Source organism: Musca autumnalis, unplaced genomic scaffold (assembly GCF_047663935.1).
Source record: "Musca autumnalis isolate F117 unplaced genomic scaffold, ASM4766393v1 scaffold_1, whole genome shotgun sequence".
Classification (NCBI taxonomy): domain Eukaryota; kingdom Metazoa; phylum Arthropoda; class Insecta; order Diptera; family Muscidae; genus Musca; species Musca autumnalis.
Window position 1 is genome coordinate 237,246,027 of NW_027411644.1, and position 18,076 is coordinate 237,264,102.

General features: G+C 35.6%; 1 protein-coding gene across 1 annotated transcript in view; it reads left to right on the forward strand.

Moving 5' to 3' along the window:
• CCHa1 (neuropeptide CCHamide 1) overlaps positions 1-16,227 on the forward strand; it is a 46,005-nt gene extending 29,778 nt beyond the window's left edge. Inside the window, exons 2-4 of the mRNA XM_073960604.1 lie at positions 15,004-15,039; positions 15,135-15,232; positions 15,318-16,227. Coding sequence (XP_073816705.1) covers positions 15,004-15,039; positions 15,135-15,232; positions 15,318-15,692 — 509 coding nt within the window. The 3' untranslated portion in view covers positions 15,693-16,227. The remainder of the gene's footprint in view (positions 1-15,003; positions 15,040-15,134; positions 15,233-15,317) is intronic.
• The last annotated feature ends 1,849 nt before the right edge of the window (positions 16,228-18,076 follow it).

The window sequence follows — 18,076 nt, forward strand, 5'->3', positions numbered from 1 at the left end:
ATGGTGGCCTTCGTATTATTTTGTGCAAACTTAGTTTAAGTTCGAAGATAAGCCATATCGGTCCACTCCTTCAGGTACCTCCTCCACAAAAGTTAAAAAATGTTCAGAAAAATTGTGCGTACGATAACTCTTGATGGGAGTGACAGATTTGTTCCATACTTTAGACATCCTAATATATCTACCAGGTATAGGTTAGGTTCGAATATGCACTATATTTGTCCACTGCGTCGGGTACCTCCCACACACATTTTTGGATAAATTCACTTTAAGACCTGCTCTCGGATCACTTTGATTTTTGTTGAAGCAAATTCCATTCGCTGCCTCAATTACGACAGTAAAAGTTTTTCAATAGCAAGTCTATACTTCTTGAGAAAAAAAGCCCGAAAGTTGAAAAACCCCCTATGGCACCATATGTAATGACTGGAGAGCTCAACCTAATACTGCGTTCGTCCACACCTTGGATATTGTAATATTTCTTCGAATATTAGATGAAATTCGAAGATGGAAGGAGTGGACCTTCCCATACCTCCCTCACAAAAGGTCGAAAATATTCGCTAAAATAGTACTCTAAATACTGTCGAAACTCAGTTAAAAAAGCCCTATCTATCGATATCCCCGCAAATTTGCGCTTTAGTGTTATCCATATTGTTTTGTAAACCGCCCTAAATATATACGTTTTTTGAAAAAAAAAGTATTTCAATCCACACAGGCTGAGGGTATATCTCTGTTGGCAATGTCGACTGATACTTTTATTACTTGTTTTATTTGAATTGTACTGGCGAGTATCTCAGCTTTTGTTGGATGCGTTTCAACAATGAAGACATTCCGAGCATTGAAATATTCCCAATTGCGTTACCAATATTGGTGAAAAGCTTGTTATGTTGAAAAAATCGCTGGGATATCCCAATTTCCAATTTATGGCATTTTATTTCCATGTCAGATATTTCTGTTTCTGTTAGACATATTCCAAGGAGAGAGATTGATAATGAAACAAAACCTGAGCTTTAAATTAATACAAAGTGTGGCATTTATGGAAAAATATCAGAGTTATTTCAAAAGGCGCTAAGCTATCACAAGTTAAATATGTATTTTAAAGCCTGTTTTCTGCTTCTGTTAGGTGTATTAAAGACATGTAAAACCAGCAACGCTTTCAATCAGTACGACGTAGATGTCGACAGTAGTCAAATATAAAATTAAATATTAATCATTTTGGTTCAGTTCGCTTTAAGTAGTTTGGTAGTTTAGTTAAGTAGTTCCCTAAATCATTGCTAAATCGTCTCATAATTATCTGAAACGGATTTCGACCAAACATACTTGGGGTCTAAAACCATTATTTCGATGAGGTACATTTTACTGAGGGTATAAAAATGGTACTACAATCCATATACATATAACAATACACGGTGTGCCTTAACCAAATTTTAATGGAAGGTGCTTACACCTGGGAAGTTTCTGCAGATTCTGAAACTACAGTGCTCATAGATGAGAAATATCAAGAAACAAAAAAATCGGCGGAGGAATTTTCAAATAAATCGCGATTTAAGTTCACATTTTTACGGGTTCTTTAGGTTTTCACGATTTTGCTTGGAAACCGCGAGTCCTATGTAAATGAGCCTAAAGAAAATGTTGTAGCTGTGAAAATACTCCACAAAATTGGTCTTTATGATATTCTCGTAGGTTTTACCGTTTTTGAGATATAGAAGTTCAAATTGAGATAATGCACTGACTGTATCGCCTCCTTATAAAACAATATTATGCTCAGAGCGCCTTAGTCCCGGGCCACACTAGAGTGATTTCAATGAAATAATTTCATGAAATTAGACGTTCATAGATCGAGTTCCCCACTACAAAAATTTCATAAAATTAACTTTGTATGGAACTCGATCTAAGAACACCTAATTTCATGATTTGTGGACCGGGACTAAGTAACTTTTGATGAAAACCGCTTACACATGGGAAGATTTCGGGGATTCTGAAACAGCAATGTTCATTGATAAGAAAATATAAAAAATAAATCCGGAGGGATTTTTAAATAAATCGCGATCAAAATTTCCAATTTTTTCATGATTTTGCTTGGAAACAGCTACAACATTTTTTTAGGCCCATTTACATACGACTCGCCGTTTCCAAGCAAAATCGTGAAAATCTAAAGAACTCCTAAAAATGTGAACTTAAATCGCGATTTATTTGAAAATCCCTCTGTCGATTTTTTTGTTTCTTGATATTTCTCATCTATGAGCACTGTAGTTTCAGAATCTGCAGAAACTTCCCAGGTGTAAGCACCAGAGAAATGCGTAAGTAGCTGATTTTGATACTCATGAGACACATGCTAAAAAACAAGTGCATGTGCGGCTTGCTACTTCACAAAATAAATGCAAGTGTTGCTTATCACTCTCGAAATATGTACGAGTGTGGCTAGCCACTCACAAACAAAAAGTTGTTTAAAAATGGATATTTTTTTACACTTGTGTATGCTTTGCCAAGTAGTTTTAAATACGCAATTACATTTTCTGTTTTACTTTCTTGCTCTTGCGCACATCAAGTGTTGTTTTCAACCCTTGTAATTCAACCGTTTGTCTCATGTTCTCCGAGAGAGTTAGAGCAAAAATCATTTTCTAACACTGATTTTCAAACGTTAAAAGGGCATGCAAAAGCACGCATAACATTCCAAGCAAATAAAGAAAATCACACAAACGAAACAACAGAAAATAAAATTAGAAATGTTTATTTTTTGTAATGTTGTGTGTGTGCTTCCACTTGATAAGTGACTTGGCAAACTATCTACGATTGCGAGTTTTGTAACAGTGCAAAATATGATGAATACTTGTTTTACTTATTACGCACAAGCAACGGTCTTGATGCGTCGCAAGTATTTTTGGTGGTGGTGGAAAAAATACAGAGTGCAAGAAAACACACGCATTAAAAAAGCAAAAGCCCCAAAAAACTTGTGCGTGCACAATTGGCTTACTGGGACAAGTAACTCATTGATGATCTCTGGTAAGCACCTTCCATTTAAAATTGTTTAAGGCGCACCGTGCATATATTTATACCCTACACCACACTGTGATAAGGGGTGTCGATAACATAATAATCTGCTAAAAATCGACATTAAATAGCCAACAATTTTAATTTGAAGATTTTTGACGATTATAAAACTTTAATTGACTTTTATGACGATTTTCGGCCAAAAAGTGTTTGCATATTTTTCATATTTTTGATATGACCCTAAATATCGAAAAATTGACCCAAAATTTGATTCCAATCGGATAAGAAATAAAAACATGCAAAAATCCGATGTCCGGTAATTATCATGAGTTAAGATACTCTGCTCATCAAAGGAATACGCCTTAACGTAGAGGAAGTGCTTAGTACTTTCATAAACGAAAGGAAAGTAATTTCTATACCCTCAATATTTAATGGTTATAGAAGAAATGTGTATCAGACAAGTTGGAGTCGATTTAGCAATGTCCGTCTGTCTGTCTGGCTGGCTGGTGCGTACGATAACTCTCGAACGGATGAACCGATTTGATCCAAAATTTGGCGTTAGTAATATTTTATCCAAACTTAGTTTAAATTCGAAGATGAGCCGTATAGGTCCACTCTTTCAGACACCTACCCCACAAAAGTTTGAAAATGTTCGGAAAATTGTGCGCACGACAACTCTTGAAGGATTAATCGATTTGGTCCATACTTTGCATATCGTAAAATTTTTACCAGACTTAGATGAGGTTCCAATATGGACTCTACCGTTCCACTCCTGCGTGTACCTCCCACACAAAATTTCGAAAAAGTTCAGTTTAGGACCTACTCTAGAATCGCTTTGATTTTTATTGTAACAACTTGTATTCGCTGTTTCCCTTACGACGGTATAAGTTTTATCTGGGGCAAGTCCATGCTTCCTGAGAAAATTGTCCGAAAGGTTCAAAAAACCCCTATGGCACCATGTGTAGTGGTGGAGCGCACGATAACCCTCTAACGGATCAGAGGATTCCGTCTAAAATTTGGCGTTAATAATATTTTGTCCAAACTTAGTTTAAGTTCGAAGATAGGTTATATTGGTCCACTCCTTCCAATACCTCCCCCAAAAAAGTTTGAAAATGTTCGGAAAATTTGTGCGCCCGATTACTCTTGAGGGAGTAAACGATTTGGTCCATACCATGCACATCGTGAAATTTCTACTAGACTTAGATAAGGTTCCAATATGGACTCAATCGGTTTACTCCTTCGGATACCTCCCACACAAAGTTTGGAGAAGTTCAGTTTAGGACCTGTTCTTGAAGCGCTTCGTTTTTTGTTGTAGCACCTTGTATTCACTTCCCCCCATACGACGGTACAAGTTTCAAAATTGCATAAAAGGTATAAAAAACCTGTGACGACGGGTGTAGTTGTTGAAGCTCAATATAATTCTCGAAAGGATCTGCCGATTCGGTCCAGAATTTGGCCTTCGTAATATTTTGTGAAAATATAGTTTAAGTTCAAAGATAAGCCATATCGGACCACCCCTTCAGCAGTGTGACCATATTTGAAAAAGTGTTGCAGCTAAATCAGCATTAAAATAATGCTAAAATAAATAATAAAATGCCAAAAAATAATGCTAAATTTAAAAACGTTATTTTTTAATAAAATATACCCTCCACCACAGTATAGAAGGTATATAAGGTTGGTTTTTCCGTTTGTAGCGCATTGAACTAATCATAAAGTGTATATTCATGATAAAATTCTTAGTCGATCTATGCATGTCTGTCCGTCTGTGGTAATCACTCTAGCATCCACAAAAATTGAGATAGGGCACTGAATTCTTGAAAAATGAGTCTTTTGTTTGCAGTCGGGTCAAGTTCGAAGATGTACTAGGTCGGTCCATGTTTTGATATAGCCCCTATAAAACGGTTACATTTTATTAGGTATGATTTGGTATTTAAGGTTCCAAAAACCTTCTCCACCAAAAAATGTGGACATAGAGTCCACGTTTTGGAATAGGTCCCATAAAAAGGGACTAGTTAAAGTTATTGTGGGTGTCATTTGGGTTCAAAGTGGATAAACAACTTCTTCACCATAAATCAAGGACACATGCCCAATATTTGGTTATGGCCTTATATAACGGCACCATCGCACAGTGGATCCACCAATTGGCCAAAAATAAAAAATTAAAGTCAAAATTTTGGTACAACATCGGGCAACTCTGACAGGTATGACATGGACCTTTTTAAAAATATGTTAGTTTTCGTTTCATTCGAACGCGATATTTTTAAGAATAGCTTCAAAATTCGGAACATTTGACTAATATTTTTTATTGTGAGTACAACCTATATTTTAAGTGCAAGTAAATATATTCAAAATATCGCGAAACTAATACGTATAGCAAAATATTATAGTGGATTTTGAAGGAGGAGGTAATAGCTTAATTTTCATTAAAAATAGTGTTTTAGCGTGTTGTGGAATTCTAGTTAGATGCATAGTTTCTAAGTATATTTTGCAATGCCAATTCGATCGATCATATACTTAACCCTTTCGGCCCCAACGTTGCTTATAAGCAACTTCGATTTTAACGTAGTTTTATTTAAAACTAACGGAATTTTTTCCTCAAAGAACACATTGCTTTGACTAATTGTAGTCCTAAGAATGCAAAAATTATAAAAAAGTGCCAGTTGTATCCCGATCAACAGAACTACGATGCATTATTCAGTGTGAAGTCTGGAAAATCACGGCATGTCAAAAATCGATGTGTACAGTCCAAATTATTTAAATCGTTTCTAAATCAAAATGTATGAGCTTTATGTTAAACTTTAGTTTTGATTCTTCAAAAGTAAGGTCAGAGGTATACTTATATATTTATATTTACATAATTGCAGAAAATAATGAGCAAATAAATTTTAGATAAAATGTACTGTATCTTCCGAAATAGGTGGGGTAACGCCCACCAATTTATATTATGTCTTAGTTTTGACTTATACTTTAATTCTATGTTTTTAAAGTAACTACTAATGCGAGGAAAAAAGTTCGGGGCCGAAAGGGTTAAATTTGACCTAAGGTTTTAGTCATGATGCCCACCAGTGGCACCAGTGAATTAAGATTATTCAGTATTAAAATCAGTTGCCATCTAGTGCCAGACTATAAATTGTGGGTCGGTGACTTATCTGACCACGTACATTAAAATAATAAGCATCAGTAGCAAGATGAAGAATTCTTCTTCCAAATTTGTTTTACGTTGGCGGTACGTGCCTTCCAGGAAGAACGTTATAAGATCTATATTAAAAATTTTACCAATTTTCAGACAAAAATGTTGATTTTTTAAATCCGCTAAATTGGTTGGATTTTATGTTGTTTTGGAGATTGTTTTGTTTCCCCAAGCCTATTTTTGCATCATAAGATAATAGGGACCTTTGTTCATGTCATTTTGTATTAACAACATAAAACAATGTTACGCTCGTGGTTTCTTAAAACACTCTTCGCCGCAGCACAAAGATGTAACCGGCGCATTGGCTTGATTTTTACACTCTAAATATTTTTGGCCACTTTCTCCATACAAGCATCGGTTTTAGTTTTTTTTTATTTTTTTTACATCTTCGAGCAAAATTGGATATCATTCGGTATTTAAACTTCGCTGTAGTTAAAACCTTCTCCATCGAAAATTGAGTACATACATAGCCTCCATGTAACGGTACCTCCCGATTTCAGGTAGTTTCAAGTTTTTAGATGACTGAATTATTAAGTATTTGGCGTTCCCAGTGGTCACAAAAAACTTCTCCACCTAAAATAGTGGCATTGACAGTGTCGTAACAAAAGGGAAAACTAACTATTCCATATCAGTTCTGAATATTTCGTGTGAGGGGTATAACAAGTTCAACCTGGGCAAACTTAAAGTTTTTTACTTATTAATTTGTTTTTTTTTAATTTTTTTAAATCGAGCTTTTTATGATCTTTAACAATGTCGTGCTTTGGTATTGTTAAAGTTACGAAGTTTTTCGGCAATTCACACATACACAACCCGAACGCAACGAAAGAGCACACAAATGTTTTGACTTGTTTTTGTTTTGCAGCATGCGTGCATACAACGTTACTAACACACTGTCAAAAGTTGCAAATATTGAGAATTTTGTGTGGCCTCTTCTTGGTCGGCTATGATCTATAATGCAAGTGAAAAAGGAAAGCCGACGACTCGAACCCACACACTCACCACTATGTGACATGCATGTTTCGCCTTCGGTAAAGGCTCCTCAGACATATCGGATGTTTTTTTATTTTATTAGCTTATTCACATTTTTATTCCTTTAAATCAGAGCAAAGATGAAAAACATCGATGTTTTGAGCTGTTCAAATAGCTGTTCTATTCAATTCAACCAACATTTCTCAGATTTTTTAATAAAAAAGTACTAAAATATCTCAGATTTCGTGGATAGAATAATGCTAAATTTATAATGGAAAAATGCTAAGAAAAATTCTAAATGCCAAATGGAAATTTTGCGGCTAAATACAAAAAATAATGCTAAATTTAGCTGCAAAAATGCTAAAATGGCCACGCTGCCCTTCAGGTACCTCCCCCACAAGAGTTCAAAATTTTTCGAAAAAAAAAGATATAGATCATGTCCGAATATGGACTGTATTTGTCCACTCCGTCGGGTACCTCCCACACAAAATTTCGGATAAATTCACTTCAATGCCGGCTCTCGAATCACTTTGCTTTTTGTGGAAGCAATTTGCATTCGCTGTCTCCATTACGGCGGTAAAATCTTTATCAGGAGGCAAGTACATACTTCTTGAGAAAACAGCAAGAAAAGTGTAAAAAAATCCCTATGGCACCATTTGTAGTTGCTGGAGCGCATGGCAACTCTCGAAGCCTTGACCTTTTATCCTAGTCCATATTTTTGTCTGGAAGTTCACACACCCAAAATGTTGAAGCCCCCCTAAATACATATTTACGTCCAAAAAGTTTAAAATACCCCTATGGCACTGTGTGTAGTGACTGGAGCGCACGATATTTTTCGAACGGATCAGCCGAATCGGTACAAAATTTGGACTTCGAATCCCTTTAGTTTTTGTTGTAAAAACTTCTATTAGCTTTCCCCATTACGACATGTTTTTCAGCTCCAAAAAAGCCTCCCGGCACTAGCTAAACTGAGTAATACCTATGGAGGGAGAAAACGATTTGGTCCTAACATTGTACATCACATTATATAGACGTGTTACTTCTTTTCTTTAGGTCCGAGGCTAAGGCTATATCTCTGTCGGTCAAGCCGACTGATTTTTACTTGTTCCTATTTCTTTCAACACATGTCGTAATGGAGGGTATAAAAACTTCGGCCCGACAGAACTTAACGCCGTTCTTACTTGTTTTAGCCATAATATTTTTTCTTTATTATTGAAATTTCCCTTTATTTCCTATCAATCTCCTTGCTTTCCTTTAAAATGCACTGTATATTATAATTTGCATGAAATGACCCGTGTAGCAACTATTCATTCATAATAGCTAACCTCCAGCAACCATCTCAGTTAACGCTTCTGAACAATAGCTGTTGCGTTTTGTCACATTGGTTACAGCAGAGACACGCATACAAAGGACATAGCATGTGATTTTGTTTTCTTATGATTGTATTTGTTTAGGATGTTGCTGCCACTGCTGCTTGTTCATTCTTCCCCCATTATTCCTCTTCAGCCAAAAAGGTCTGGTAAAAAATCTTCCAACATGCTACCATATTTATTAAGATTTGTTACCGGTTCTATGGCACTGCATTAACATTCATTTTGTCATGTTTTTTTTCTTATTTTTTTGTCATGGTTTAAAAAATATTAACTTTGTCGGAGGTTAGTTATGGAAATTGTTGATGTTCCGTGCACATCATTCATATGAATGTTCAGGGTCAACGTAGTGGGAATGGAAGATTAACACTATTTTAAATCTTTTCAAATCCGCAATGATAAATATAGTTCATTTGAGAGATTTCTTGTGATACCTACATACACAACTATTTTAAGTTAATGTAAATATGTCCTCATTACATTAATAACTTAATGCTTTGGAGTTACAAGTTAAATGTCTTATTGAAACAAATTGTAAAACAAAAAAGTTTCTCTAAACAAAGAATATTGGCAACATCGTAGAACTAAGCCATTTAAAGAAAACGCAAAGTTTTTCCTCCATGTGGGAAATCAGTTAATACCATGACCTATTAACAGCTACCAACCACACAGACTCACTGGCTCTACCAGACTCAAATACTCCACAGGTGGTTATTTAAAGCGTGTAGCTTTGGTGTCTCAAAGTTTTTATAAATTATTATTTATGTGTTGAAATTTGATTCGAAAAGTTAACACAAAATATATTAAAATATAAATACTGTGTGGGACTATAAGAAAACTTTCTCTTCTTCGTCGCCTACGACTTGTATCAATTTGTGGCAAAGGAGTAACTTTGTAGACAATTATTGTGCCTTTAACAAAAAATATGTGTCCAATTTAAACAAATTTATATCATACAGGGTCATTATTATATGTTTTCTTTTACTATTGGATGCATTTGAAAACGCAAAATAGAAAATTTTGAGGCTTTAAAAAATAATATTCACCCTAAAAGTTAATGCCACAAATGTCCTCCTTGAACTTTTATGATCATTTTTAACTTGAAGTTAACCGTACGAATTTGCCCACAAAAATATCTACATTTATATTTTATATTGACGATTACGTACGTCTTGCTTATAGATTTGATTTGCGGAGTATGGACGACGAATAGGCCGACATTTTGGAAATGAATCATATTTTGGAAGTCATTTCTTTCGATAGTTATCGCGCATGTCAGCCATCTTTGCCACCGTTGTGTCAGGAAGCAGGAAAAAACATTATATCGCTGTAGGCACACCACAAGAAGTACCTTCAGTAACAAATTCCAAAAGATCCTCGATGTGTAAAGTTATGGATGGTAGTATGGATTTGTCCCCAAAAATATTGTACCGTCGTAAGAGGGACCACAAAGACACCATACTGGGAACAATTAAAAAAGCAGTTTACCTGCCTTTAAATTTGACTTTTTCGAACAATTTTATTTTTTTTTTTTTGTGGGGGCTACCTTATCTATGTTGGGAAGAAAAATTGTGATGTGCAAAGTTTGAATTATAGTGCGCTCCAGCCAGCCCGATGGACATACAGCTAGTCGAGCGGATATGGCTAAATCGACTCCAAATTACCTGAAACTAATTTCGTCCCAATATAATTGGGGTCTAACACAATTATTTCGATGTTCACCGTATCAATGTGTGTGTATTAGGGTTATGACATTTCGACATTTTTTCTGAAAAATGATTTGCTGTAGCAAGGATGAATGAACTTTTGCCTATTAATCACTAAAATAACGTTTATTCCATTGAAATATAAAAAAATTAAACGCACAAATCGATTTAAAAAATATTTTTTTAAATGTATGAAATGAAAAAAAAATCGTGCCACTTCGACCTCAAAGATTCCATGGGCCCTATATATAGCTAATATTAATATCTGACCCGGTTTTCAAATAGCTAATATTAAAATCCGACCCGGTTTTGGACAAAATATTATTTCGATTAGGCAAATTTTGCCCGTATGAAAGTATATATACCCTCGTTCACATAAATGCTGAGGGTATAATGACATTTTTCGTGCTCAATAAGTGGCAATAACCCCTTAAGTAGAATGACACATTAACAAGTAAAAAGGTATCAGTCGGCTTTACCGACAGAGATATACCCTCAGCCTGTGTATATTGAAAATTTTGGGCGTTAGAACCGACAAAAATGTTGATTAGGATTAAAGATCAAAAGTTTTGCGGAGGAGATACTAAAAAGAATGGATCTCCAGCCACTACATATGGTACCATAGGGGGTTTTTACACCCTTCGGTCTGTTTGCTCAAGAAGTATGGACTTGCCCCTGAAAAAACATTTACCATCGTAATTGAGGCAGCGAATGCAAGTTGCTTCAACAAAAATCAAAGTGATTTCATATCAGGTCTTAAAATGAACTTATCCCAAATTTTGTGTGGGAGGTACCAGATGGAGTCGACAAATATAGTCCACATTTGAACCTGATCTAAATCTGGTAGATATATTAGGATGTGTAAAGTATGGACCGATTCGGCCACTCCCTTCAAGAGTTACCGTACGAACAATTTTTCCGAACATTTTTGAACTTTTGTGGGTGAGGTACCTGAAGGAGTGGACCGATATGGCTTATCTTCGAACTTAAACTAAGGTTGCACAAAATATTACGAAGGCTACATTTTGGACCGAATCATCAGATCCGTTCGAGAGTTATTTTGCGCTCCAACCACTACACACGGTGTCATAGGGGTTTTTTGCACCTCCAAGGCTATTTTCTCAAAAAGTATTGACTTGCCTCTGAAAAATCTCTTGCCGTCGTAGTGGAGGCAGGGATTCGAGAGCAGGTCCTAAACTGAACTTTTCGGAAATGTTGTGTGGTGGAGGTACCCGAAGGAGTGCACCGATTGAGTCCATATTGGAACCTTATCTAAGTCGGGTGGAAGTTTTACGATGTGCAAAGTATTGGTCCATACTTTCGGTTTCTCCCTTCGAGAACTATCGTTCGCACAAATTTTACGAACATTTTCGAAATTTTGTGGGAGAGGTACCGGATGGAGTGGACCGATATAACCCATCTTCGAACTTAAACTAAGTTTGGGCAAAATAATACGAAAGCCAAATTTTGGACCGAATCGGTTGATCCGGTTGACCACTATTTCGATTAAGCATATTTTGCCCGTATGAAAGTGTATATACTAGGCCGGGGCGATTTGAAAACCTTAATGGGACCTTCTTCTTTTTTCTTTTTTCAAAAAGGATTTCTATTGATCCTTCTTCCATTCAAAGGAGTGAATAATATTTTTCGAACAAGTTATTATTTACTTAAATCGGTTAACAAATGGCTAAGTTGTAGTGGTTTTAATCTGAAACCCCCCACAAAAAAAACTATAACTGAATTTCTCATAATTTTCAAAAATATAATGTTTTTTTGTTTTGTTCAATATTTATTTTGAAAATTGTGAGAAATTCACTTATAGGTTTGATGTTTCACTCTTTGGTAGAACTTTAGGACTTCATTCTGGCTCCTATACTTCTCGATTTTTTCACACTCCCGCTTTTCCATTTCTCTCTTTTTCCTGCGGAAAAAAACGTTTCTCCTCCCTTCTTTTCATCCGATGTCTCTCTCGCGCGTGTTTCTATTGATTGTAGAGTAGCCTTAAATGCCGCATTTTTCTCTTCGGTAGCAGCACGACACTACTGGTCATACAATAGATTCCTTGGTGGATGTCTCTGGTATCCAAGTATGGATTTTGCGGCTGTTTGCATGGAGTGGGCAATATTTTGCCATTGTGCTGATATGTTATCTGGACGAGTAGCGTTTTGTTTAAGCAAATGGTCAATTTGTGTGACAGCTTACCGAAATCCATCTTCTGTGCTGTGTCTGTTCTACTTTATTTGATACGTTTGATCTGGTGCGTATCTTTGCTGCAACAAGGTGGGGGTCCGAGTGCGTCAGCTTTAGGTGTTGTATGACAGTAATGTCGGCCTTGTACTTTTCAAGTACATCTGCCAATGCGTAAACTGCTCCATCTCTTTAAAGAGTGCGAACATTTCAGGTGAATATTCGCAGATCATGATCCTTAAAACGTTTGTGGGGTTCGTATACTTTAAAAGAGTTTGTTTTTCTTTTTATACCCTCAGCCTTTAGGCTTTCATACCGGCACAATGTGCATCATCGAAATAATGGTTTTAGACCCCAAGTATGTTTGGACGAAATGTGTTTCAGTCCGTCTGTCTGGCTGGCTGGTGCGCACGATAACTCTCAAACGGATGAGCCGATTTGGTCCAAAATTTGGCTATCGTAATATTTTGTCCAAACTTAGTTTAAGTTGGAAGATTAGCCATATCGGTCTACTCCTTCAGGTACCTCCCCCACAATAGTTCGAAAATGTTCGGAAAATTTGTGCGCACGACAACTCTTGAAGGAAGTAACCGATTTGGTCCATACTTTGCACATCGTGAAATGTGTACCAGACTTAGATAAGGTTTCAATATGGACTCAATCGGTCCACTCCTTTGGGTACGTCCCACACAAAATTTCATAAAAGTTCAGTTAAGGCCTGCTCTCGAATCGCTTTAATTTTTATTGTAGCAACCAATATTCACTGCCCCCATACGACGGTACAAGTTTCATCAGGGGCAGAAAATAACCTGAAAGGTGCAAAAAACCCCTATGACACCGCCTATAGTGGTTGGAGCGTAAGATAACTCTCGAACGGATCTGCCGATACGGTGCAAAATTTGGCCTTCGTAATATTTTGTCCAAACATAGTTTAAGTTCGAAGATAAGCCATATAGGTCCACTCCTTCAGGTACCTCCCACACAAAAGTTCAAAAATGTTTGGAGAAATTGTGCGCACGATAACTCTTGAAGGGAGTGACCGATTTGGTCCATACTTTATACATCCTAATATATCTACCAGATATAGATCAGGTTCAAATATGGAATATATTTGTCCACTCCATTGGGTGCCTATCACACAAAATTTCGGATAAGTTAACTTTAAGACCTGCAATACCAGTTCACAACTTCAGGCACTTCCCCCAATATTTAAAAAATGTCACTAAAATGGTATGCACGATATCTCTCGAACGGGGCAACCAATTTGGTCCAAACTTTTGGTCTCCTAATATTTTTACCAAATTTAGTTAAAATGGTCCATATCGGTCCTCTCCTTACGGTAGCTCCCCCACAAAAGTGCAACATTGGAGTCTAACCCCCTGTTTTTGTAAAAAATTTTATTCTTCTCACACGAATTGTCAAATTTTTTAGATCAATTTACTGGATTTAGCGCAAATGTAGAGCGCTGATTTTTAAATGAGGAATTCTTAACGATATATGGAACGGGTATACGAAAAATTAGGTATGTATGTCTTCTTGGGGCTGAGATACGGATGCCTAAATTATTACGAATGTAGACGAACGAACAAAAATAAGTTACAAAAACAGGGGGTAAGTCATATTTTAGGGTCTGTTCGAAGATCCTCTGGAAATGTATGCCGATGCTGTTCGATGTAGTCCTGTTTACAGCGATATTATGTTTTCCGTGGACAAGTCCATGCTTCCAAGAAGCCTGACATACTGGTCCAAAAGTTATACGATGACCCACTGAAATGACCAGTGGGCGCGATATCTATCGAAAAGATATGACTGAAAAACCCTAAATACATTCGATCTGTACGTAGATTAATGTTTCAATTCACATAGGCTTTGAACTGATATTTTTTACTTGTTTCATAGTAGGCTGTTTTTTCTAGGGGAGGTTACTAACACAACGCCCAAACGCGCTGCACATATTAGCTCACTACCATTAACGGGTGTTAAAGGCAGCTCCCCGGGTGACACCACGGGAAGGTCAGTGTCCACTTGAGAAGAAGAGGAACCACGATAAATCCTGGGCTTTGCCATATTTAATTCGGACAGGACCGTTCCTTGGTATCTTTCATTCCTTACCCAGTGAATTTAAATTGTCTATAAATAAATCCTCATCACAAAGTTCTATCTAAACGACAGTGGCGTGAGAATTCAAAACAATTTGTTCCCCATTGGTATATACGAAATCCCGTGGATTTTAACTGTCAACTTCATTACGTATAGCTAAAAACACATCTGAAATCCAGTGAATTTCTTTTGATGTATACGCAATAGAATTGACAGTTGAAATCTACTCAATTTTGTAAATGTAAAAGTACTCTTATTGGTTAAACGCTTAAAAATCAATAATTGGATTTTCGCATAGCGTCATCTACACTTAACTTTTTCATTACCATGTATAAATAAGATATGTATGTATAAAAATTTTAACTTTAAGCTTTTCCTACGCTTTTGTAAGCGTTGTATATTCCGTTATAAATTTGGTGCAAGAAATTGCTTTTCAAATTAAGAAAAACTAACTTTATTATTAATTAACGACACATTTCGATATCTTCAAAAACAGGGTCATGTTTGGAATATGGTCACTCTTGTTGGGGTGGTAAGTATTTTTAGAAACCTTTATATATGTATATTTTTTGTTTTTGGTTATAACAATATATATGTAATTTGTTTTTCTTCCACAATATATAATAGCTCATGGCAAACGTTCCGGGAATAATAATAAAATTCAACATTTTGACAAAAAATTGGTTAACGAAGTTGATTTTGCAGATTTGAATGCTATAAAAGAGGTATGATTTTTCTTATTTGCTAGTATTTGAAATCAAATTTCCGTTTAATATCATGTTTTAATCATTAAACTGTATTAATTTTCAGCCATATGACAGCACTGAGGAAAATGTAAAAAACTCCTATGACACAGTGGCTCACAAGAATCAGGAAAACTCTAAGACTTCAAGTGATTTCAGCAATGAAGTGAACAATGAAAAAATTTTAAAATTGGAAAATTTATTGCTAAAAAGATTAAGTGGAAATGGTAAACACCAAATGGCAGATGAAATTGCAAATGACAACAACGAGCAACAGTCCCCACACAACAACCCTCATAATGATGATGCAAATTTAAACTACAGATGGCGTCGTCTACCCCTTTACAATTTCCGACACTTTCCAATGCGCAATGACAATTGGCTCAATGATTTGGAACAGCAGGAGAAACCTCATGCTTCTGGCGATGAGGATTATATATAAAAATTAATGATATACATATAAAATTAAAATTATAACTTAGATTGTGCAAAAGACTCATCAAGATATTTCCCCTTTAATGCATACAAACGTACATATAAACACAACAAACAAACGAAAAAAGAACGAATAACTTTATCATAAACATTTTGTATAAAACAACCCTCAATTTTCAATGTAAATGTCAGTATTCGATACACAAAAATAACAAAAAAAAAAAAATTAATATTCGCATGTTATTAAATAATTAATAGACAACTATAATATTAACATGTAAAAGCATCAAAAACTAGAATCTATACACGTAACTTATTAATAAAAACACACTAAATAATATTTTATGTAAAAATACTAAATCGTCAGCCCATGTGTATTTGTCATTTTCATTTGATTTTGAATAAAGATTTTTTTATTAAATATTTTTTATTAAATATGAATGCATAAAAATAAATTTGATAAATTGTCATAATTATTAACGTCCTAGGCTGGAGACATTAATACTTATGACATGGCAAACCATCAAAAAGAAGGCAAAAAATACAGTTAGTTTTTCTTTAAAAAATAGAAGGAAGTGGGTTTTTAATTTTCTAAATTAATTTTGGTTTCGAGGATGGAATTGGACATTCACAAAAATAAGGGTAATTAATTTTATTGTGAATGAATTTCGGGCATTATTTAGTATTTATTCATCATTATATAGATGAATAAATAAAATCGGGAACTTTTCTTTAACATTATGACATTGTGGAAGGTAGAACAGTTGAGGAATTCTGTTTTTGAGCTAACGACAAAAATCGGTCAAATTAAATCGAAAAATTACACGGTGCGCCTTAACTAAATTTAAATGAAACTTCCCAGGTGTAAGTTTTTTAAATGTTAAAATGTTCATAGATGAGAAAAATCAAAAAACAAAAAAACAAGTAAAAAAGTAAAAAAGTATCAGTCGGCTTTGCCGACAGAGATATACCCTCAGCCTGTGTATAATGAAACAATTTTTCCCAAAATACGTATGTATTTAGGGGGTTTTAAAAATTTTGGGCGTTTGAACAGACAAAAATGTTGATTAAGATTACCCAGCAAAAAGTTTGCCTCCAAAGAGGCAGTTAAATGATATGTACAAGTGATCTGGAAGTGCATCAAATTATGCATTTTCACTCATGATTTTTATAAGAGCGTGACTACGGAAAGAGGCACTCCATTGCACTGCATTTTAACTGACCCTTTGGCACTGCATTTTTACTGACCCTCTGGCACTGCATTTTAACTGACCCTTTGGCATTGCATTTTAACTAACCCTTTGGGGTAGAATAGGAGGCAGTCCAAAGCACGTGTTTTGATACAGGCATTCTGCGGAAATTGTGCAAGCCATTACAAAATATGCCAGAACAAATAAAATGCATTACTTGTGTAAAACAAAAATATTAAGAACTTTATTACATTAACACAAATTATGAAAATTCTCCATTGAATTCAATCGCAAACATGCGTGTTTCATCCGCTCTCCATTTGTTCCAAGCTGAACAGTTTTTGCTTCATTTGCTAAATGGGTTGTCTTCTCATCACCAGTTAAGATTTCGACATGTACTCCAACAGCACTCCATTCGGATATTTTCTTCTCTTGAGTTACCAGAAAAATGTTCACAAATTAAATATTATTTAGTTTGTATTAACAAATGTTTGGAAATATTAACACGCTTATCTCTTTTTGTAAAATATATACCACTGCCTGTAGAGATGTACAAACTGATTTATGTACATGTAGGGATCTCTAACAACTGCTAATAAAATGTAGCGAACGGAGTGCCTTTTTCACGACTCCGTTTGGACTGCATCCGGATGCTGTTAAATTGTGAGGAATTGGAGTGCCTTTTTCACGACTCCGCTGAACTGCACCCGGATGTTGTTAAAATGTGACAAGTGGATGTGATTCTTTGGATTGCATCCAAATGCGGTTAAAATGTGAGGACTGGAGTGCCTTTTTCATGACTCCGGTTGAACTGCATAAAAACATGCCGTGACAGAACTAATCCACATTGCACTACTTCCAATTTATTTTGCTGGGTATAGATCAAAAGTTTGGCGGAGGAGATACTAAAAGGAATGGATCGACATTGACCGTTATGGAAGTGGATCTCCAGCCGCAACATATGGTGCCATAGGAGGTTTTTACACTCTTCGGTCTGTTTGCTCAAGAAGTATGGACTTGCCCCTAAAAAAACCTTTATCATCGTAAATTAGGCAGCGAATGCAAGTTGCTTCAACAAAAATCAAGTGATTCGATATCAAGTCTTAAAGTGAACTTATTCGAAATTTTGTGTGGGACGTACCGGATGGAGTGGACAAATATAGTCCATATTTGAACCTGATCTATATCTGGTAGATATATT